At 38.1% G+C, this 25,806-nt stretch overlaps 1 protein-coding gene across 1 annotated transcript; it reads left to right on the plus strand.

Annotated features, from left to right (window-relative positions):
* Positions 1–24,073: 24,073 nt before the first annotated feature.
* On the plus strand, positions 24,074–24,832 carry TEX47 (testis expressed 47). The gene has a single exon (XM_037066104.1). The coding sequence runs from the start codon at positions 24,074–24,076 to the stop codon at positions 24,830–24,832; it is 759 nt and encodes a 252-aa protein (XP_036921999.1).
* The last annotated feature ends 974 nt before the right edge of the window (positions 24,833–25,806 follow it).

Consider the following 25,806-nt stretch of genomic DNA (forward strand, 5'->3'; position numbering starts at 1 on the left):
CAGCCTCCCACTAATGGGAGACTGCAAAAAGCAGATGAAGATATAGCAAGGGGCCAGGACCACGCAAAGAAGTGGTTTTTAAACCATATGAATCCAAATGCCACACAAAAGGAAGGGCCTACACCCACTAAATTAGTAGCCTTCACATACCAGACACTTAGCCTGCCCACTTCTTTTGTCTTTTCTTTCTTTTTTCCTTCATCTTTTCTAACTCTTCAGAAAAATAGGGTTTATAGAGGTGTTACTGTGCATAAACCAAACCACAGAGTCCGAGCCAGTGCGGCGGTCTCTCTGCTGCAGCCGCCTCATCCTCCTTTCCCTCCAGGTCATTGATGCTTCGGCTCTTTCTTTCATGAGTCAACACTGAGCGAACCCTCCGTTTGTGCTACCGCTGGGGACTTGCTGCTTCTGCAGGTAGTTTTCTTATTTACAAATCATTTCTTTTTCTTGATTTCAAATCTTCATAATCCTCTTTGATGAGTACTGCTGATTGCAAATCAGGAAGAAAATGCTCTTCTAGCATCCAAACATCAAGTGTATTGGTCCCGACAGCAGCAGCCCTCTTGTCCCAAGTTCTATTCAGTTGGCCAGTGTCTAGGGACTGAGTCAGGTTATGACCAAGTGTATCTGGTTCACTGCCCTGGAAATCACTGCTGTTCCCCATTGGAATCTCCTCCCTGCCCCCTTTCTGCCCACCATTCTGGCCCTGATCCTGTGACCCCTGTGAGGCTTCTAACATTCTCATGGTGATCTTTTTCTCTAACAAAACTTTTTGTACTGTCTTAAATTGTGGCTTCAGTTAGGGAATAATGAATTTGCCAAAAATCTCAGTATACAGCAAGGTCTATCCAGAAAGTACCCATTCATGTACTATGAAAAAATAGAGACATTTATTGAAGAAGGTAAAAGTAACATTATACATAGGACAATGACACCTTAGTCCTCTTCAAAGTAGGTACATTGGGACCTCACACAGTTTTCCTAGTATCTCTTTCTCTGTTCAAAACATCTGCAAAATCCTTTGTGGGAATTACCAGCAGCTACCCTGTCATATTTTCCGGAATCTCATCGATGGTCTGAAATCTCCTCCCTTTCAAAGATGATTTTACTTTTGGGAAAAGCCAGAAGTTGCAGGGCTCCAAATCTGGGTTGTAGAGGGGCTGATCACCTGGGTGATTGATGTTTTGCAAAAACAACTGTACACGACATGTGATGCGTAAGTGGGTGCATCGTCATGATGAAGTTGCCAATCACTGGTTGCCCATAGCTGTGGCACTCTTGGTCATAGTGCATCTCTCAACCAGTGAAGAACATTGAGGTAGTGATTCTTATTAATTGTTTGATCTGGAGGGGTGTACTCAGGGTGTACAACACTACCCAATCAAAAAACACAGTTAACGTGATCTTGAACTTGCTTCAACTTTGCTGTACCTTCTTCATGAATGGAGAACTAGTCGACTTCCATTGCATCTTCCCCAAAAGCCTTCTCAATCATCCAAATAGTTTCCACATAGGAATGTTCAAGCTTAGTGCAAAATTGGATGCAGATTCATTGCTATATTTACTCAGTCATTTTGAATGCCATGGCCACACAGTCCATATGCTCACTCAACAGTGTCTACTGCCCCCACTGACTGGAGCAGGGAAGTCATCATCGTTCACACATGGGCATTCCAGTCCACTCTCCTTGGCTGCCAGGTTACATCAATGTCATGCACACTATTTTCTTTGTATTAACAATGGTTAGGCTTCTTCCAGAAAGACCTCATCTATCTGAACCTGAATTGTAGATAGTTTCATATTTTCACATGCCCAGGAAGGATCATTGGGCTCTAACTGTGCAATAGCCAACACAGAAATGGCTTTTCAGTGTTTCTTGGAGTGTTTTGCACTCTGATGCCTCCTTTAGTGTGTACATGAACTATAATTTTACTGAACTTTTATGAGTAGATTCAAATAGATAATTCTTATCACCTCTTACAAAACACTTTCTACAAAGTAAGTGCTTGATTAGATGACTCTTGATCACTCCAGATAACAGACAGAACCAACAACATGACTATATCAAAGAGGAAAAGCATTTATATTCTGTTTGCTTATTTTACTTGTATTTACAAGTGACCATGAACAGAGCTCTTCTTGCAATTTATGTCACTTCAAAATTGTGTTGCTTCTGTCAAGCCCTATTGAATTGCATCATTTTATACCCTGCTTCTCTGTGAGATTACCACTGTTTCTCTCTACAGTATTGATTAAGAGGATCAATTTTACAATTGGGGAAAAGCGAAAGAGTCAGACTAAAAATAGAACTCTGTTCAATTGTTCTTATGCTAAAACTCACTATCTTCTTGCCCATCCTTTCCCAGGCTAAAATAGGCAATTGAACATTTTAGGACAAAGGGTCTTCCCTTTCAGCACCACTGGGCCTGTAGGCTGCATTTAGTGAAAGCCATAAACAGGGGTGGCAAAAATATTAATTAATTTTAAGCAGAGAAAATGCCTAAATAAACAAATAGGGGTTACTTGTGAATAAACTACGATGAGGCTCTCTAATCAATGTTTAGTGTCCTTTTTGTGGGGAGGGCTCCATAAAAATAAAGATTGCTTTTGTTATATCATTTTTTAAAAAAATTCTTCATACACAAAGGCTGTTTCAAAACCTCAACTAAGACTAATGGAAGATCTTTTCTGCAAAGTTCCAGTGCCTTGCAAACTCTGATCAGAATGCCATATGGTAAATGAATATGTATACATATACCATTAGTTGGTCCTATACTCACATAATCTTTCGAAACAGTGTTGCAGCTAGATTTAAATATGAACTGATGACAGTTCATACTAGCACCACACCACAGAGAAAATTTTGGATTTCTACCTTTAGCAACCATTGCGTTACAATAACAGAATGAAGTGTTTCCAAAAGCCAATGTATTCTAGCATTCTTTCTCAGAACAAAGAGAACCTCAAATAAAGCACAAATAGTATAAATTATAGCAGACTAAACTCAGTAGTAGAACTGTGATTTAAATGCTATGTATATAATGGGGTGGGTGATGAATCATGAAGTAAGTTATAACAACTATTTTCTTCAACTGGCAAAAATAGATAGATGTTTTCTTCAAGGGTATAGGGTTTTTTTCCCTTTGATTTTTATAAAAACAGTATTATTGACAAGAAAAAAATTAAAAAGAAATCAACATTTTTCAGAAAGAATTTTCAACTTTGGTATTTCTGCTTCAAGAATGACCTGAATGCTGGTTACGAGGCTCCAATTCTAAATTTCTGCAAGTGCATGGTACCCTCTCATGTGACTGCAGGATACCATTTAGAGGTGAGAGTTACTACTAAGGAATTGTCACATGTTTGGAACTGCAACCCCTTCGCAGTATCAACTCTGATAATACTCTATTGTCCTCCTCCCCACAGGGCTGCACACACAAGAAACACAATTCAAAACATAAAGTAAATCTGTGTTGAAAATGTTGAAGATTTATAAAGATCTTTTGCGATCGTTAAATAATAGAAAAACAACTATGACTATGGGTAGAGTCACATAAATATATTTTTTATCTGGCCATTTTAAAAAATAATTCTGCAACAAATGTGAACTGCAGTCTTGGAACTACTATGAATACTTAGAAATGCCACTAGACTGGGACTTGGCTAGAAGCTATAGGACCCCTGGTTATGATTTACTGTGGTTTCTTTATAAACTCACAAAGGTGGTTCTTGACATTTACACAATAGATGCTTTTGTGTATTATAAATCCATGCCCTAAACCCACCTCTCAGAGGCTAAATTCAGGTTTTCACACTAGAACTGATTGAGTTATTTACAGAAACCATGGAGGTTGGGGCAAGGGAAGGGAGGTCCATCCGCCTTCATGGTGTGGCTGTGGCATTTGTAGACTATTATTTGTAGCAGCACCAGCCAAGCCAAAATATCAGAACACTTTCTGACCACGTTCACCATAGTACATCCAGAGTTTTTTCTAGTCTCCCTCTCTTTTACATGCTGAGGAGTCCTATACACATTCTTAGGAGTTTAGGACACCTCACATGATCAGTTCAGGCAGGACGTGACCCATTGCTAGAATCATCTTACCTCACTCAGTCTCCTGTTCTGCCAGACATCTTGTTCCTCCTGGGTCCTAACTCACTCAACTCCAGCCTATGAGAATGGCAGTAAGAAGAGAAGGCAGCTTGCAGTGCCCCTGTGGAAGGCAACTGGGGGGTCCTCACACCCAGGGGACGTCATACGCAAGCATGGCATATCTGCTTCCCGCTCCCTTTTGTCTTAACCCTGCTCCAGAACACTGCAGGCATCTAACCTACATTATTCAGAGACCGAAAGCCACCCAACATTCAGGTAAAGGCTCTGGGGAAGGAATCAGCCAGAAACAGTAGTTCTATGAGAGGGAGGTTCAAGGTCTGACATCTCTGGTTCCCAGAAGGGAGCTGGCAGGGTGCCATGAGCAGCTGTTTCCCCTTGTGCCTGTGAAGGTCCCCACCCTCCCACCGGAATGTCTGAACCCTAGGAGGAGGGGCAGTGCCAGCAGGGGTGGTATTTACCAGTGCAGTACTGATATTCAGCTTTCTTAAAGTGGGACACCACACTGACTTCATTTAAAAAAGCAAGTATTTTTTGTTTTTCAAACACTTGGTTTCTCAAAATGTTTTTTCAAGAATGTATTATACAATCCAGTAATCCTGCCTTTATTCTGCAAAAGATGTTACCATTTATAAATCTGTATGCTCAACTTAGAGTTACTAACTTATTTTGTAACTAAAAAAAGTTTCTTTCATTTCAGGCCTTACCGATATTGATAAAAAGAAATGGCAAAAAAATCCTGTATTTATTCTATTGTCCTTCCAAAGAATAACCTCTGGGATGGGGTGTTAATTATAACTTCCAAAAACATGGAGTTCAGGAAATGGATTAAAAATATCTAAAGAGGCTTCAACAGTCATCTTTAAAAAGCTTAATAGGACAAACTATATTTCCTGAGCATAACTTTGAACAGTTGCTCGACCTTGCTAAAAATTAGGAATCAGCCATTCTGAGAAATCTTCAATAAAGGCCAGCCAGCCTGTCAATCAAGCAAGAGAATCATAATTTCTTCAAGTTTTCAAAACAATTTTGCTAACCTTATTGGAGAATGGGCATATATATATATATATATATATATATATATATATATATATAGTATAATTACTTTCCACCTTGAAATTCATGTTCTTCATATAACTATTTAGGAGGGAAAAAAATTTAACATATTTTTTCTATCCTTATAGGTTTTTAAAACTTAGTAGTCGCGTACAGGCAAAGCACTTTTGTGTCTGTGGTCCAAATCACTAAGAAGGAAGCATTTTATTTATTTATTTTTTAGATTTTGTTTATTTATTTTTAGAGGGGAAGGAGAGAGGGAGAGAAACATCAATGTATGGTTGCCTTTTGTGCATCCCCTGCTGGTAGTTAGCCTGCAAGGAACCGGTTTGCAACCCAGACATGTGCCCTGACTGGGACTCGAACCACGGTCATCTGGTTCGCAGGCCCGCGCCCAATCCCCTGAGCTACGCCAGCCAGGGCTTAGAAGGAAGCATTTTAGATGAGTCCATATATCTAATGTACCCAGAAAAAGTTGATGGAATCTATCATTGGGAGTTGGCCCTAAAATGCCTCAGGTACCCCACTTCTGTGGAACCAAGAATGCCAAGGTAAAACAGATAGCGAGGCAGTGAAGAAAACCCAGCTGAGCACTCCAATATCTCCTGCTGCTATTTATTCAGAAAATCTGGCTTTTAAAAAATATTGACAGTAAAGGTTGTGTGAAGAGCCTAAAATGTTCTAATTATGTCAACCACATTGTTTTTGACATCTATCTAAATAAAAAACCATCATGGTACCAACCATATAATCATGATCTGTAATTCCATTTACTGTTTTGTGATAGCTGACCATTTACTACGTGATTTCATAAGCAGTAAGTACCTCAGTGTAGATGCTCAGGCACAGGCAGTGTGATGCTCACCCACATTACACGTGATGCAGGTGCCATTCAATGATTTGTATCAGGAGGGACTCAGCAGCAGAGCAGAAAGTCAGCCAATGCTTCTGACTACAAGTCTAGGTTTCTTCTCGCTGTAGTCTATGCAGCAGAATTCCCACAGAACGAACTAAAATCACCAGGTCACCTGTTTTACCTTTGCCAGTGAGTGCATTTTCTACATTATCAATGCATTATTCCCTCAGTATAAAATATTTGTTGAAATAGAGAGAGAGAAGGAAAGAGAAGCCACATTTGTTGGTCATTCAGGATATCCTAGGTGGGGAATTCTTATGATTGTCACAGGTATCCTAACAAGTACATTAAAATTCACTCCCAGACACATGAAAATAATTTCAGCTGAGAAAAAAGATAGGTATAATTGCTATTATCATCTTGCTTTTTGAAATTATTGGCTATAAGATATTCATTTAACTAGGATAAGCCCTGATTTTCTCAGCATTTTGTAAAAAAATATAACCTACAGATTGCCTTCAAATATGACATTTTTACGAATCCTAAATTTAACAACTCATGAAGTTGACATAATGTTATGCTTTGTAGACATTTACTAGAACATTTACTCATTTAGATTTTGCCATTTTCTTTTCATAGTTTCATGGAATGATTTTTTTCTTGGTCTGGACTTTTTTTTCTGCAAGCCACTGAAAACCCGATAGCCCCCGGAAACTGTGACTGTAGTGCCTGATCCATAAAGTGGCCTGGGCGCTGTGCCAGGCACCTGATAGACCTTGTCTCATGAGCTTATCTGTCCAGCAAAAAGAAAAAGGCATGCTGGGCTACAGATGATAGGTTGCTGTAACAAAACCTTGGAAAAATCTATAAATAAGGAGGATGCTCCAACCAACTGGGCCACCTGCCCAGGGCCTGGTTACATTTCACATATCTCTCACAATTAGCAGTCAAAATCTCTGAAGTCTTTCCCCTGACAACTATGTATGTGTGCACATATATGTCAGAGGTATAAAGCAGGAGGGAAAAGATGGTCAAATCACTAGTAAACTGTTCAGTTCAGGGACAAGGAGACCTCCCTGTCTTCTTGCTACTCCATCTTCTACCCCTGGCAATCTGCTAACAGTGACAACCCCTAGGAAATAAGTCCTACTTTTTAAAAATTTTATGTTTATTTATCTATATTTTAAAGCAATCAGATCACTTCTTTAGTGTACCTTTTGAAATGGGAAGGTGTTTTTAAGTTCAGGCTCAAGCATTCGACCTGTGATGTGATGTCACACGGGCACTTGGGGTTAGATGCCTCACAGCCACGTGCCGCCCTCCACCCTGCAGCTCAGCCTGGCAGCAGCAGGGTCCCGACCCTCAGAGAGCTCAGCACCTTCCTGGCCCCTTTTCCACTTCAACTCTAGGAACTCCTTTGACTGGAGAATTTAACAGAGGAGGAGAAAAATGCTGCCCTATATTTTGAATACCTCTTTATGCCCTCTTAAAGTCAGAAAGATAAAATAGACTTAGCTGCACTCAAGGATTTATTTTAAAAACAATTATTTACTGATTCTCAATCCCCATAACAGGCTGAAAAAGCTAAAAAGCAGTCCACAATCCTACGGAAGAGTTACACCGGAGGTCCCTCCTGTCGCACAGCTCTCAGCAGTCCAGAGGGACCGAGCCGCGCCTGCGCCATGGGTCAGAAGACACTGGCTGGTGTGCAGCCCCGGCGTTATCACCTGCCTACTCGGGAAAAATGATTAATTTGAGATAAATGGGTGATGGCCTCAGACACATTGATTGCATTTCCAAGATACTGCTTCAGCAACACTCTCTCCACTCAGACATTTTATAGAATTCACAAGGACCATTCTTTTCCACTCAGGTAACACACAGCAGTCAAAATTTAATCTAGCTCCCTGTACAGCCTGGGTGAATTTCATTTTAATTTACCATCAATACAAATCTCCTCTTTAATTTTATTTCCCATCACCTAAACTTTTTGCTCCTTTTACTTGCTCACTTTTATATTTCATTATATAAAAATGGCTTAACTATAAAATATGACAGTAAAATTGTGTCACTTAAAACAATAAGTTAAAAAGAGAATAGCGAATACAACCTGATTATCACTTTTAAAAGTTTTGTAGAGCATGGCTATGCTTTAGTTCTCCCTGGAAAGATTTTTATTTTTCTAAAAATTAGCTTTTAGAAGTATAAGTGTAAAGTTGTCTTCAGTCAAAAAAAGCTATTGATGTTTTATCTTTTAATTCACAAATAAACAGATGCACTTGGATTCCAATATAATAAAAACATGACTAAGAGGAATGTTTTACGAAGTATATGTCTTTTTATGTAGTATAGGTCTTAGTAAATGACCTAAAAAATGGAAGATTAGCCTGGTTCTTGAATACATCATTGGAGGCAAATTCCTAACAGCTAAGGATGAGAAACCATACACAAGTCACACAATTGGCCTCCACCTCTGCTAACTCATTAATATCACTTCTCCCAACCCTGTGAGCTGGAATCGAAAAAGAGACCTTAAGTCAAGACTCAAATCTTAAGAGTATCCTTTTCTTTTATTGTGGTGCTGTCTTATTATCAAAAAGTTACACACACACACACATTCACACACAAATTTGACAGACATTGAATATGGGTCTATGGTAGATAGGTGAGTTATTTTAGGAAGCAGATTCAAGATGAACCTGTCAAATGATGACTAGGCCAGTCTATTTCTTTATCTTGTAAAATGATTTCATGAAACTGCCAGATGTGAAATTAACATCATACTCTCAGCTGTATTTATGGTAAACAGAAGGTTACCCTACTCATCAAACAACAATCAAAGAGGTGTGGGCTCTCTCAGAACAAAAAGTCCTTAACAAAAAGTATAATCATAAATGAATTTAATTACAGCAACTGCATTAATACTCAAGTTGTTTTTCAAAAGAAGTTGAAATCCGAAAAAGTAGGTGATCAAAACAATCTTAATATTTAACCCTAAAATGAATTATATAATTCTGAGACTTATGACTTTATAATTATATTTTGATTCATCTTATATTATTAATAGTTGGATGTTTCTCAGTACACAACTGAACAGAAATGGTTTAGCCAACTGAAAATTATTACAAAAATACAAAATATTCACATAGAGTCATAATCATTTCTACAAACTAGATCAATGGTTGATAGTTAAGACTTTCTAGTTACTGCAGCCAGTGTCTTACAAAATGTGATGCTTAGGGCATCTTAAGGCTCACAGAGAGACAAAACAATTATTTATCCATATTTCAGAGTGTAGAGGCACAGCATCTAAAATAGCTCTGCCTAGGAACTCTCCTGGAATAAGTATCTTCATTCAAATGATTTTCCCATGAGATCAACAGGAACACATAGGTAGCTGAAACTTTCTGTCATAGAAACAGAGAACTAGGGTGACAAATGAAGCAAGAACCAGAAAGGCATCCATACATCTCTACCAGATGCCGGCACTGAAAGATGTTGACGGAGGACCATATGCCTTTACTCCCTCACTGTGACGTTACTGTGGACCCTAGGAATTTGTCTTCCCAAATGAAGTAGTTACCCTAGCATATTTCCATTACCTATAACTCACATCACAAAAAAAGTGACTGTGCCTTATAATTACATATATTAAAACAGTGATATCTAGTTCCCCACGAGTCTAAAATGTCCTCAACTACTAATGTTAGTAGGTGTGGTTTCTGACAAAATCTGGAATTGTTCTGAATTAGAATGGGCAAAGGGGCCTTAAATTCAGTGTATCCTGGAAAGGTTGAAGGATAATAAAGTCTCATTGGGTACATTAACAAAAATCTGTTTAAATACTTAGGGAAAAGGCAATCATTAAAATTATTTTACTATATTGCTTTTACTATATTGCTGCTCTGGTATGAAATAAAAATGATATGGTTACTCACACTTGGATTAACGTTACTTTTACTTTAAATAGAAATGCATTTTATAGCTTTTAAATTCTACTGAAATCCTCATTACATATATGAAATACAACAGTTTAGTAGGCATTTCTGACTCTAAGATTTTGCCTTCCAAACATCCTGAATACAGTTATTAACACCATTCAACATGGCATGTACCGTGTTATTTATCTGTGTAAAAACATTTAATGGTTCTCTATTGAGTATCACAAAATTCAGATTCCTATAACTGTTGTTGAATAGCTCTAGCCACCATTTTACTTACTGAGAAGTGCTTTATAAGAAATGTCATCTCACTGTTTTAGTATTATATAGTATTATATATATTTTACACATATATATAATGTAAATATATATATATATAATGTAATATATATGTTACACACACACACATATATATGTATATGTGTTTTATCAACCTTGCTGTTAGGTGAACATTTGAGGGGAGTAATAACAACTAGCCTATCCATGCCATGTTTTCCTTAACTATAAAAGAAATATGTTATTTGGTGGTGCTAAACTCTAAACTTGTATTAGTTTAATTTTCTTGATTCCACTGATCAAAGGTAAACCAAAAGCAAGCACTATAATAGATATTAAATTATTGATGATATGTTTTATTCTAATAGATTCTAGGGCCAGAGCAGGTCCTTGTACTAAAATTATGAAGCTATTACTCCAATGATAATTATCTTCATGTGTGGAAAGCAACTTTGCTATTACTCAAAAGACTTTTATAGTCATGAAACACTAAACTAAGATTTGTTGCATTTATGCCACCTGACATAACATGCACTGATAAAAGAGGAAAAGTAAACATTAATTCACGGTTTAGTGTTAGAAGTGTCCAAAATCTCCCCGGAGAACTGACAATCATCACGTATCTTCAGAGTCCACAGCACAGCATTCCATTTCCGGACTTCCTGACTGGACACCATGGTAATTAAAAACAAGCAGCATGCTAACTTTCAACGGAGAAAAACCTAGGATGACACAGCATAATTACCCTACCATCTTTCTCCTTCACAACTCACCGTGAGTGCTTCCATTCCTCCCACTTCCAGTGTTGGGAGGAGTGGCCTATGCTTTGACTGCTTACTCTGTATGGACTCACTCAGTGACTGCAACCTGGCTTCCTTCAGCCATTTTACTGAATTTGTTTTTCTAAGTCTCCAGGAAATGTCTAATTGCCAATATTAAAAGACCACCTCAGTCCTCAAGGTTTTTGACTTCTCTTTAGAATTTTGCCGTTACCACCCACTTTTAAACCACTTCTACATGGACCCTCATGTCCTTGCATTTTCCCGGTCTGGTTCTGTTTTGTTGCATCTTTCAAAAGATGCAACACTTGCAAAATTAGGTGTTGCACATGGTAGTACTCTTCTCCACATTCTTGTTTTTTTCATTAACTCACAATCACATTGGTTTCCATGGTTTCAACCCTTCGCTCAGTGCAGAGGACTATCAAATTTGCATCACAATCCAGATTTCTCCAGATCTCCAGACTCTGATTACATTTATACCTGAATGTTTCTATGGCAATTCCCTTCAACATAATACACACAATTTTTCTTCCTTAGTCTGTGCTTTCTCCTCTATCCTTCGTCTGTATAAAACAAACAAAAAAGCAGCAAAAAAGCTCCCACATTCTGTCGTCCCAGTTACTGACATTCAAACCCACAGAGTCATCCTCAAATCCTTGCATATCTCACTTCCCACATCTGCTGATCACGTCATGTCTAACTTGGCAATAACTTGCATATCTTCCTCAGTGTTGGTATATACTTTAGTTCAGACTGCATGCACTCAGCTAAAATCTTTAAAGAACCACCTTTCTCCCAATCATATCCTTTAGGCCAGTCACACAAAGATCTCACTTTGCACGAGGTTTTTCTGGACTGAGGTTCTATAGTAGGCAGGTAGCCATGAGCAGAGGAGAAACAATAGTCCAGGTATAAAATGTCACCAGGGCAGAGTGCCCCAGGTACCTGGCAATGAGCAAAACTGGGAAAACAAGGACCTCACCCCCAGGGTGACCTTTCCTCCTCTTACAAATCACTAGGACTCCCTGACCTCTCATAGCAGTTCATGCTGTTAGGACCCTCCCCGACCTGTCCTCCTTGGCAGGTCACTAGTCATGTGGTACACCCCTTTAGAGGAGGAACAAGGGGGCTGGAGAACAGCCTCATACAGCTCCCACAGAAACAAACCCTGGCAGGACCACGCCCCTAAGCCTTAAGCCCTCAGGGCAATGAGGTTCTGACCCCCATCAAATAATCTTAGCAACAAAGCCTTGGGTCTGTTGACCACCAAGACAGAGTTTTGATCAACCTAGAGATGACATTTGGGCCTCTGTTGTATTTCAACTTCAGGCCCAGAAAAGCAGCAAAACCAGAGAAAGCAATAGCATGGCTGACGTCAGGACCAGCTGCATTGACTAATGATCTTGGCACTGACCAACCAGTGGAGACCATGACCCTAAAAGGACACACTTGGAAAAGCAGATGAATATTCTATTGAGACCTTCCCCTAGGATCTCCCCTAAAATCCCCATCTTTAGAGAGGGAATAAATACCCCCATCTTTGGAGAGGGAATAAATACCCAAGGACAGATGACCCACCTGACCCAGGATTCTGTGGAGATTGCCCACACTGTTCCCACAGGTGCATTTTCCTTGCCTCTCTCTCCTTAGCTCCAAGGGCCCTTCTTTTGCCTCTGTAACACGTTTCCTGATCCCATTTCTTCTACACCTCACTCTTCTACCTCTGTGATTTTCTAAATATACTTTCTCTTATAGTGTGAGTCTTGGCTCTGAATTCTTTCTTAGCCAGAGCTCAAGTACTGAGATTGCTGAGCCAACCAATGTCCAGTCTGACTCCACTGGTCTACAGTTCCTGTGCTGTGTCTTGACCACTGCTCCATCTTTCAGCTCTATGTATTCCTATGTCAGCTGGAGTCACTAAGCCCAAACATCCCTGAGTGTTTATCCTCCCCATTCAACCTAGCCCATCCTAGCCAGGATCTGACATTTTACAAGTTCTGCCCATCAGCAGTCTCTTCAGTTAGACTATCCCAGACTCACAAAGAATAACATATTCATCACCTTCCACCACATGATTATCACAGCCTTATTGGTTTATGTTATTTTCTTTTCCTGAGCCAAACAGTAATGTAAAAATACTTAAAATTTTTTGAAAATATAAAACAAATATTACCACCAAATACCACCAGTTTTAACATTTGGCTAGATGTCTCTCTACTCTGGTTTCAATCTATTTTAAAAAATAAAATGTGTGGCCTTGACCAACTAGCTCAGTTGGTCACCCTAATATGCCAAGTTGTGGGTTCAGTGCCCAGTCAGGGCACATACAAGAATCAATCGATTAATGCATAAATGGGTAAGATAACAAATCAATGTTTCTCTCTTTTGTTCTTTCTCCCCTCCCTGCTCTCTCTTAAAATAAATAAATAAATAGAATTGGCATCACATGCCACATACAATTTTCTGTGTTATATTTTTTATTTTAGAGAATAACTGTTTTGCTCTGGCTGGTGTGGCTCAGTGGATTGAGTGCCAGCCTGCAAACCAAAGAGTCACCAGTTCAGTTCCCAGTCAGGGCACATGCATGGGTTGCAGGCCAGGTCCCCAGTAGGGGGTGCATGAGAGGCAATCACACATTGATGCTTCTTTTCCTCTCTCCCTCTCTTCCCCCCTCCCTTACCCTCTCTGAAAATAAATAAATAAAACCTTTAAAAATATACTTAAAAATGAAACAAAATAATAACTGTTTTGTGTGCATTTAAAATTGTATTCAAAAATAGTTTCAGGGCACCATAGTATTCCATAATTAACATATCCAGGTTTTCAAAGTTTTCTGTTTTATGATTAACTCTTTTTTATTTTTAATAGTTTATTTATTTATTTTTAGAGAGATGGAAAGGGAGGGAAAAAGAGAGGGAGAGAACCATTGCTGTGTGAGAGATACCCATTGCCTCTCACATGCCCCCAACCAGGGACCTGGCCCACAGCCTAGGCATGTGCCCTGATGGGACTTGAACCTGCAAACTTCTGATTCACAGCCTGGCTTTACGATTCCTATAACATCTTTACATTAAAATGTCACTCATTTTATTTCTTTATGATATGTACCTGGAATACACATTAGCTAGTCAAAGAGTATAACATTTTTAAGTTCATGATCCATATTATAAATCACTTTCCAGAAAAGCTAAACCAATTTACTCTTCAACTGGAAGAAGGTAAGAGCACTCATTTGCCAACTGCAGAATTCCTAAAAGTGTCCAGGCTGCCTCCAGCATTTCCCGTCTCTAATTTTACTGCATTTCACAGGCAACTTTCTAAAATACATACCATAGGCACTCAAAAAATCTCAGTGATTCCCTACAACCCAAAGAGTAACATTCCAACCTCTGAACATGGTATCCAAGTCCTCCTCACACTGGCTGCAACTTCCTCCTCTTCTCCTTTTCCACTCCCACCTTCTGCTCACCCACTGGCCTAGGCCAGCAGCTCTGCTCCAAGGTATATTTAGAAAAACCTGGAGAGGCTTTCACAAATACAGGGTCCAGCAGAAGTAACACCTGCTTGAATGAGTTTGGTAGGGTAATAATATGGGTATAATAACTTACAGTTTTAATTTGAACATTTCACCTAAAATGTCATGTGGTGTGTTATGTTACAGAATGACATGCTTATGATTTTGTAATAAAAGATTTTTTTGAATAAGACAGGGGCATTATTTGTTCCAGATCATGAGCTCCAGTCTATACTAATGAAGAATGAAGCAGGAATTGGCTCTTCAAAAAATTTCCCAGCAGGTGATTCTTATAAACAACCAGGGTGTAAGTCACCACACTTAGCCCACTCTTTCTTAAAGGGAAATAGGTAGAGACACTGGAAGAACACTGGTCAAAAATTTAAGTTCTTGGACCTCACTTTAAGGTAACTAATTCAGACCCTTTAGGACTAGAGACCAGGCATCTACATTTAACAAACCTGCAGATTCCGTGAATGGAGAACTACACTCTAGCCAAACCAGACGATTGCCATTTTCTTAACGAAGTGCCACATTTCCCAGCTCGGTAACGCATGCCCTCTGCCCTCACGGCTGCACCTTACAGAGTCCGATCCACACCTTTCCTAAGCCCCTCCTCTAAACCACCCTCCACCCACCCCCACAAATCATGTATTTTTTATGCCCAGCCTAAATGCTGGTTCTGCCAGCCAAGTTTAACTGTTCCAGCACGTTGTGGGGTTGGTGTTTATATCTTTATTATAGTATTTCTTCTCGCCAGCCCCTGTAATTGTGGAGACTTTAAGCTCCACTACAGAACTAAATTTTTCATGTGCTATCTTACTCACAAGACTATCTCCATAGGATCTGGCACTCTTTTTTCTTTTTTACAGATAGTAGACATATGTTAAGTGTTTGTATTGAATAAAAAGTATTCCCACTCTCCTTGATAAATGATTACCAAACACTGTTCTCTAATGTCTGGAGCAAAGAAGCTATTTTGAAGAAGGATAGCTTTCTTTGTTTTATAAATCGAAATATCTAGTAATTTGGTAACTAATCTCCCTCTGGTTTGCTCTGCTAAATCAGGTATATTTTATCTACTTAATAGTGTGTGTGTGTGTGTGTGTGTGTGTGTGTGTATACATGCTTCTAGTTGCTAGCAATTTATTTACACCCAGAATTGTCTAAATAAATAGGCAGTGTAAATAAATAAGATAATTTATTTACACTGATTATTTAGATATGTCCAAACAGAAAAAGTTAGTGGAAGTGACTTAGCACTTTGCCCACTACTCCAGCACATGAGCACAAGTGAAAGGTTAAAGTGGCATCTGGTATTCTAGGTACCAGAAATCAAGTTTAGTTAACACACATCTTCACCTTCTAAAGAAACAAATCCAAGAAACACTCACAAACCCACTCCCCAACTCTGTTCCCTGCAGGCAGTGCCCAAATAAGAGCTCTGCTTGCGATTGCCAAGTAACCTCAAGCACCCTTTCTACCGAGGTGTTTCCACAGCACTGACCATCGTTCCCGTAGTGTTTATTCTATTTCTCCCCATGCTGCAGTGATTCATGCATGTCTCATCATCTCTACTGGACTCTTCAACTCCTAGAATTATGTACCAGGTGTTTGCTATGTTTGTGTTTCTTACAGTGCCTGTCATATTATCTGGCACACCAAAGGCCTAAATATGAGATGAATGAGAAGATAGAGACATTACATCTATTCTGTTGAATCACAGGTATGATGGAGGGGTTTTCCTTTCAAATTACTTTGTCCAAACCATACACTATCCTCTACTTCCTAAGGAACTGTTCTATCATTGAGGAGCAAAGAATGACCCCAAGATCAAGGATAGAGAAAGGGAAGAATTTATCTTCTTTTTCCCTTGGTGGAAATAGTAAGCAGGTAATTAAGAGACTGTTTGATGTGTATAGGGTACTGTAATATGCCACATGTCAGTTCCCTGTTCTATAAACTGTGGGCAAAATTTTTTGTCTTTTCTATAGGGTTGTTTGAAGATTAAGTTAATCTAATATAAGTAAAAACATCTAGTATACGACACAAGGTAAATAATCAATTAATGGTGTTTAATCTTTTAATCCTTTTATCTGCCTTATGAAGACAAAAAGATGCTGAGAGTTTATAGTTTCAGAAACATTTGGTTCCAAAGAATAAAACTAGAGGATAAAGTATATAGTGAATATTAAGGTGCATTGCTTGACATGAGTTACAAATGTATGTTATGTATTTATGTAAGAGAAGTTGGATAACAAGGGTAGATAGGTAGAAGAATTGAAAGAGCTCTCCTCAGCATAATAAGTTTTAATTCAGGTCCCTGCCCCTTGTCAGTTTTTGAACTTGGATATCTACTCTAAACAGATTACTCTAGGAGGAAAAACGTTGATGTATCTTTATCCCACTGGCTGATAAAAGAGTTCTGCTTGAGTCAACACATAAGGGGTAATACCAGGCCCTTAGCAGATGAAACACGAAAGGACTGTAGCAGCTGGGAACTCAGATGCTGATAATTCATTAAAAGAGGAGTATATAATTAAAATTAATTACATACACCAGTCAACCAAACTATTGATACATGTTGAGTCTACTTCTATCTGCTCAAAACTCTATTCTCAACACATAAGTATATGGTTCATGAAAGTCAAGGACAAGGTCAGTTGTTTCAGATAGCCACGTGATAATGAGACTAAAATTCGGAAGAAGCAACCAACCACACAACTGACAATACATTGAGAAATGGGAAAATACACTGGGAAAATGAAGGTCAAACTATTACTTATGGTGCCCAAAACTATTGTGCTAAATACTTTGAATAGGTTGAATCACACAGAAACTGCAATATTAGACAGTTTTTAAGTTTTAGAAATAACAATTTTATATATTTTAAGCCAACATCAATTAAGAGATTATCACTCTTTTGAAGAAGGGATGGCTTAGTGATATTTTGTATAATTTATATGAAAATTATAATTATAAAGGATTATCATTTTTCTTTTAGGTTTATATTGGAAGAACCAAGATGTGTAAAAGAAAAGTGTAACAAAAACATACATGGGGAGAAAAATCACACTTGAGCTCCTTTTTATAGGGGCAAGAGATATTTTGTTAAAAATTGGCAAGAATGGTGTCATGTGGAGGAAGAATCTTACCCACACATAAAGTGGCTCATTAACTTTATGCACTCATAAGGGGCTCCCAGCTAGCAATGCTCTGTAAAGTCTCCCACTGCCTTCAATCAAAGTCAGTGTTAGATATAAAACCCTGAAGTTACATGTCCCCCTTTTTCTCTCTGGTATATCCGTCACTGGGGATATGAAATGAAATGAAATGAAATGAAATGAAACAAAATGAAATAGCCCTGGCTAGTGTGGCTCAGTTGGTTGGAGCATTATCTCATAGACCTAGAGGTCATGGGTTCAATTCCTGGTCAGGGCTTGTATGAGAAAGCAACCAATTGATGTTTCTCTCTGTCTCTGTCTCTCTTTCTCTTTCTCCCTAAAAGCAATGAAAAAAAGTCCCCAGGTGAGGATAAAAAAATAATAATAATAAAATAAAGTTACTCTGGACATGGTAAATGTATGTGCTCCCTCTCCTAGCATACTATAGATGGTAAGTAAACAGGGGAAAATTGTAAAACTAGTGTATTAAGGTCTTTATGTTCATGCTCTTTGTTGAATAGGTGAAGAGAGGAAATCTAGAAAAATGCCTTGGTTAAAAGAAAACCCTTATTACAAGCTGAATAAAGAGCTAGGTTTTTGAAAAAAATAGTAAATATCAAAAACCCATGATACATTTCAAAGTGAGTAAAAAGACTTTGTAACAGAACAAAGTTGAGACATAAATTTTAGGAAACATAAAAAGGTAAAAACCAAGGATGTTTGCCTATGAGATAAGACAACAGAATGGCATTTTGTTGGGGTATTTTTGAAAAAAATAAAGAAAATAATAGTTAAAGTATTGACATTTAAATTTGAAAGCATAGAAGTTCATCTAAGAAGAAGAGTTGTAAAGAAGAATACAATTTGGGAATCTTCTATAAAGAGAAAATACTGGAATGGGGGAAAAGGTACAGGGAATAAAGCATAAATGGTAGGTACAAAATAGACAGGGGGAGGTTAAAAATAGTATAGAAAATGGAGAAGCCAAAGAACTTATATGTACGACCTATGGACATGAACTAAGGCGGGGGGATGGTGGTTGGAGGGGGCATACAGGGCAGAGGGGAATAAAGGGAGAAAAAATGGGGCACCTGTAATAATAGCATAATCAGTAAAATATATTTTTTTCAAAAAGAAAATGGAAACTCAGTTTTTTTCTTCTTTGTTAACTCCAACAAGTTAGTTGAATCTGCCTTGAGCCTTAGATTTAGAAGGAGTCCAAATCACAGTTGGACTGAACATCAAAGTCTTCATAGCCAATAGCAATATCAATCATTCAGTTTGGAGGCAAGAGTGACATTAAGAGCCACCCACCTGCCCTCACAAAAGAGAAACACAGATGGTACTGAGCTAATTGGACAAGGAGGTAAAATGAGAGAAAATCTGCGTGATGAGATTTTCTGCACCTCAGTGTCGCCCAGAGCTGGCTGTGAGAAGAAATTGGGCTGGGTCATCAATAGAGATTTGGAGAGAAATTCAGAGAAGTACAGCCATAGAAACCAAGACAGGAGAGGAGGCCATAAAAGAGGCTACAGTCAACATAATTACATTCGGAAAAGCAGTAAGATGAATAAAGGTGAGGATAGTCCCCAGACTGGGCAATGACAAGTTTCTGTGCACCTTGGGGAAGGTTGTATTGTTTCAGGGAGTAATAAAGTGAATAACAGTGGCAAATTACAGTCAATTTTTCTGTACCACACAATTGAAGAATTATTAAGTCACTTCTCAGCCTCCACTTTCTGGGATAATTTATCACTAGATATTATTAAAACCAGGTAATTAGTTAGGATAACACAAATTTTATGGAGGAAAAGATACTCTGAGGTTTAATTTTGAAAATTGAATGAGAATGTTTTCTGACCTTGTTTAAAAATTATGGTTTAGAGCTCACATGAACGCAATTTTAAGATATGGTATTATTAAATGTTTATTCCAAAAACTGACTTAAATTCCCATTAAATTAAGAAAACCAAATCCTATAGAAGTTTCTTATACAGGAATACCGCATTTTATTGTGCTTTTTAAAATTGTGCTGCACAGATACTGACTTTTTTTACAAACAGAAGGCTTGTGGCCACCCTGCCTGCAGCCAATCTATCATATAATGTTTCCAACTGTCTCTGCTCACTTCATGCCTCTGTGTCACACTTTGGGAATTCTCACAGTATTTAAAACATATTCCATTAATGTTTTATTTGTTATGGTGGTCCATGTTCAGTGATCTTTGATGTTACTATTGTTTAGGGCTTTGCCCTAAACCATGCCCATATAAGACAGCCAACTTAATTGATTACTGTGCGTGTTGTAACTGCTCCACTGACCAGCTCTCTCCCTGAGTCTTTTCCTTTCTTCAGGCCTCCCTACCCCCTGAGACACAACAACATTGGAGTTAGGCCAGTTAATATCATTACAATGACCTTTAAGCATTAAAATGAAAGGAAGGGTTACATGTCTCTCACTTTAAATCAAAGGTAGATATGATTAAGTGCAATGAGGAAGGCATGTTGAAACATGGGAGAGGCTGAAAGCTGAGATATGCTGAAAGCTAGGCATCTTGCACTAAATAGTTCAGACAAGTTGTGAATGCAAAGAGAAAGTTCTTGAAGGAAATTAAAAGTGATGCTCCAGTGAACACACAAATAAGACAGTGACACAGCCCCATTGCTGATACAAAGTTTTAGTGGTCTGGGTAGAAGATCAAACCAATCATAATGTTCTCTTAAAGTGAAACACTAAGCCAGACCAAGGCCCCAACTCTCTTCAGTTCTATGAAGGCTGAGAGAGGTGAGGAAGCTACAGAGTAAAAGCCTGACACTAGCAAAGGCTGGTTTTTGAGATTTGAGGAAAGGAGCCATCTACATAACATAAGGTACAAGGTAAAGCAGCAAGTGATGATGTAGAAACTGTAGCAACTCATACAAAAGATCTAGCTAAGATAATTAATGAAGGTGGATACACTAAACAACAGATTTTCAGTGTAAATGAACAGCCTTATAATGGAAGAAGATGACATTTAGAACTTTTTTAAAATTTTATTTTAACTGTTGTTCAAGTACAGTTTTCTGTCTTTTTCTCCCATCCCAGCCCACCCACCCATCCTTCCCCACCTTCCTCCCATCTCCATCCCACCTAGTTGTTATCCATGTGTCCTTTATACTTGTTCCTGTAAACCCTTCCCCCTTTCCCCTGAAATTCCCTCCCCCCTCCCCTCTGGTCACTGTCAGCCTGTTCTCTATTTCAGTGTCTTTGGTTATATTTTGCTTGCTTGTTTGTTTTATTGTTTAGGTTCCTGTTAAAGGTGAGAACATATGGTATTTGTCTTTCACAACCTGGCTTATTTTGCTTAGCATAATGCTTTCCAGTTCCATCTATGCTGTCACAAAGGGAAGGAACTCCTTCATTTAGAACTCTCATAACTAGAGAGAAGTCAATGCTTGGCTTTAAAGCTTCAAAGAACAGGCTGACCCTCTTGTTAGAGGCTAACACAGCTGGTAACTGAGTTGAAGTCAATATTCATTTACTATTTTGAAAATCCTAGGGCCCTTAAGAAATGCTTAATCTATTCTCCTGTGCTCCATAAACGGAACAACAAAGCCTGTTTACTATATAGTCAGTTATATGTTTAAGCCAACTACTGAGGCCTGCTGCTCAGAAAAAGAGATTTCTTTAAAAATAATACTGCTCAGTGACAATATGCCATCCAAGAGCTGTGACAAAGATGTATGATGAAATTAATGTCGCTTTCATGCCTACTAACACACCTCCACGCTGCATCCTATGGATCAAGGAATAATTCAAATTTTCAAGTCTTATCATTTAAGAAATATATGGCATAAATCTATAGCTGCCATCGACAGTGATTGTCTGATGGATCTGAGCAGAGTCCATTGAAAACTTCCTAGAAAGGATTCACCATTCTAGATGCCGTTAAAAATACTTGTGATTCATGGGAAGAGGTCAAAGTATCAATATTAACAGTAGTGTGAAAGACATTGATTCCAGCCCTCACGGATAACTTTGAGGGGTTCAAGACTTTGATGGAGGAAGAAACTGCACATGTGGTAGAAATCACGAAAGAACTGGAATTAGCAGTGGGGCCTGAAGATGTGACTGAATTACTGCACTCTTGTGATAAAACTTGAACAGGTAAGTTGCTTCTCGTGATGAGCAAAGAAAGTGGCTTCTTGAGATGGAATCTACTATGGATGAAAATGCTATGAAGATAGCATAACAACAAATAACAACAAAGGATTGAGAATATTGCACAAACCCAGTTGATAAAGCAGGATTACAGAGGATTGATTTGAAAATCGAAAGAAGTTCTACTATGGGTAAAATACTAATAGCATCCCACATTAAGGAGAGAAATTTTTCATGAAAGGAAGAGTCAATTGATAAGTAAACTTCATTATTATATTATATTAAGAAATTTTCAATCACCCCAGCCTTCAGCAACCACCAGCTAAAAGATTATGACTAACTCAAGATTCAGATGATGTTTAGCTATGTTTAGCAATTAGGTATTTTTAATCAAGGTATGTACATTTTAAAACATATTCTATTGCACACTTAATAAAATACAATATAGCATAAATATAACTTTTATATCCACTGAGAGACCAAAATATTTGTGCAACTCAGTTTAATGTGATGTTCACTTATCAGGGTAGTCTGTAATGAAATCTGCAATATGTCCAAGATATGCCCATAACAGAGTCACCATTACACAGAATCTGATGTGTCCTTATAGTCTTGAATTAGTTCCTAAATATCTCTTTATTTGAGGTGGAAGAGTAGGGGCACTATTGAGAGCATGTTTGACTGTGCTCAAGGTATATAACTTTAATTTTCTCTCCTGTAAATTGTGGACAAAAAGAAAAGAATACACCCAGAGAGATGTCCAGGTCCTCTACTTGTTTGACTTACAAAGGCATCTGTCTAAAAATAAGTCATTCTGGAAAAGAAGCCTTCATTTCCTCTATCAGGATGTTTGGATGTCTGTTGAGGTGCCCTCATTAAATTGAGAAATGGAAGCTGCCAGAGCCCTCTGGCCCTTTAACACCACTGACTCCCCAGGTCGCCATGGCAATGAGAGTACAGAACAAGACACTGGCAGTTGGATCAGTGGCAGAGGACAAGCAGGATCTCATGGAGAGGTCAAAGAAAGCAGCCTTGAAGAAGGGAAAATGTTAAGTTGATCTGGAGGGGAGAAAAAGTTTGTAAGTTAAATGTAAAGGAATTTTTTATTTGACCCCCAAGAATGAGCCATTTCTGAGGTTTGCTGATAGAAGAAAAACCAAAGAATCAAAACTAGTTCCTTCCAAAGTTACTCTTACTATCCAGTCAACATTATTATTAACTTCCAGTATAATGAATAAAAGGCAAATAAGTCCATTAGGACCTAAGAGATGCCCAGATTTAAAAAATATGATTGGCCAGTATTATAAAAGAAATTGGGAAATTACATAAAATACCACTTTTTTAAAAAATGACAAATCAAGAGCAATCTGTAATCACCATTACATAAATAAAAAGATGTTTTAATGTGATGCAAAGCTGCTGTCAGTGACTGTCAGCAGGTATATTCTCTCTCTCTTTAAACATATGTATACACACATACATATAGATACATAGAAAGACGATACAGATATAGTCTGGCACAAATAATGCCCCTTTTGTTACAAAATTTTATTATAAAATCATAAGCATGCAATTCTACAACATAGCAATATCATACTCAAGCACACCATATGGCATTTTGGATGAAATGTTCAAAGTAAAACTATAAATTATTACACCCATATTATTACCCCGCACAAGCAGGTGTTACTTTTTGACACCAGTATGTGTGTATGTGTGTATATATAAAACATATATTATACATAGCAATATACGATACAACCATCTCTATCTCAATCTCTCTCTGTGTGTATGTGCATGTATAATTAATTCAAGGATGGAATGTTGAGAAAAAATGGACTATAAATTGAAGAGAAAAATAATAATGTAAACAAAAACAGAGTGAGCTTCTCTAGATCAAGTTCTTTCTTCGTCCCACTCCCCAATTCATTGCAGTTTTTTCCTAGGATGCAAGTGTTAGTTATTTCATTGCACACACACACACACACACACACACATCTTCATTATTTGAGTACTGTTTTAACATTCACTTTCATTTCGAGGGCATTGCTTATTGATAACACTAGGAAGGGACTTTGCTACTTAGTATCGTTTGACAAACTGAGTAAACTCTCTTTCTTTTTGTCAGAAAAAAATAAAATTAGGAGTTCATCACTGAAGAGGTATCCTTATGATGTAAATACTGTAACAAGCTAAAAATTGGAATCCTCTAGAAGAATAATTAGGACTCATCATGTCTATCTCAGTCAAAACCCGAAATGTCAACAAAAGACCTTTTCCATTGGAATCACTTCTACCACAAGTCCCACGAAGCAATTACTTGCATTTTCAGGAAGAGAAGCAGAGACTGCAGCTAAAGAAATACCTTCTTGATAGGATGTTTCTAGTGGCCAAGACAAGACCCAACATGGAAAAAAAAGACATCACAGAGTACTATGAACAAGTGTTTCAGTCAATTTCAAGACATCACTTAGAAGAAGCAGTAACGGGATTATTGCTCATTTACCCGACTTCCATTCTGCATATCCTTGAGTCCTCCAGTGGCGCTCTGCATCAGATTCTTCTAGATTATCTTAACCGTAAGAAGGATGAAACAGAATTTTTTATTGAAGGCATAAAAATTATAGTAGTGTCCCATAACATCCCAACAAGAATCTTTCTGCAATGGCATGTGTCAGTAATAAAAGTGCCAGTCATGTATCTTGATGATGTGACACAGTCACAGTCCCTGGAAGAGGTCATCACAGAGTTTCTCACCCACACTCACAAACTAGCACTCTTCCTTTTTAAGACCATTAAAGTGGGCACTAAAGGGCCAGGCGATAACTTACACCAAGCTGCAGCGGAATTACTCCCCCCACAACAAATAATAAAGTACTTGTACAAATCTGAAGAATTCATGGACCCAGAAATGTTTCTGAACATGTATTACAAACCCATGCATGTCACTTTTGATTCTGAGGTGGTGTGGCCTGCTCCTTCCCAGTTCTAGGACGGAAAGAGAGAGTGCAGTAGAGGCAGTTGACTCCCCTAAGAAATTTATGCTACTTAAACAAAAGGAAAATCTTTCAGAAGTTACTCATCTCTTTAAACACGAAACACCACTATATACACAAAGGTTATATACTAATTTTCACAGAGTATCTTGAGCTAAACTTGAAAATTTACCTCTTCTGATATTAAGTTTAATGTGTTATTTGAATAGTGGCAGCAGTTTAGTAAGTTCTCAAATGTTAACATTATTTTGATGGAATGACTTAATTTATTAAAGAGAACTATGGATGAAAAAGGTCAGACACTTAGTTCAGATTCTTATTCACTCTCCAGTCAGTGAGCAGCTGCCATCACACAGAAACAAATTTTAGGAAAGACCAGTTTGTTCTGGGAGCACAACATGTAGCGCAAAAATACAAAAATTTAGGACAACAATACATGACGACATGACATAATATATGATATAACATATGATCAATATTATAATAGCCGTACATAAGAAAGACTTTGAGAGCACCAATGACGGAGTAATCTCTATGCAATTCCTGAATTCAGAAAACAAACCCTAAACTTTGAAAACAGTTCAAAGCTCACATATTCTGGACTATAAATCAAGCATATTGAGACCATGATAAAGCTAACGAACACAACGGCTTTTCCAAATGACCAGAAACACAAGGTCAGAAGGCACTGTACTCTTCCTGCAAAATCTTTCCTTGAGCACTTTTCACGGGACACGTCTGCCAGGTGTGGGGGGTATGGCAGGGCACACACGAGACAGGACTCGCATTCACCACTAGGGCACTTCTAAATAGTCCACGTAAGATCAACAAATTGGTTAATTTTTTAGTTACTTCCTATAAAGCAATGAATTATATGCAGTTTCTGTAGATGTATTTCAAATTGATGTCTTTCTTCCTTTACCCTGGATTAATGCTTTTTTTTTTGCATGTCTTAAAACTTTATAGTTTA

This window comes from Sturnira hondurensis, unplaced genomic scaffold (assembly GCF_014824575.4).
Source record: "Sturnira hondurensis isolate 20B ecotype Veracruz unplaced genomic scaffold, ASM1482457v3 Scaffold0016462, whole genome shotgun sequence".
NCBI classification, from domain to species: domain Eukaryota; kingdom Metazoa; phylum Chordata; class Mammalia; order Chiroptera; family Phyllostomidae; genus Sturnira; species Sturnira hondurensis.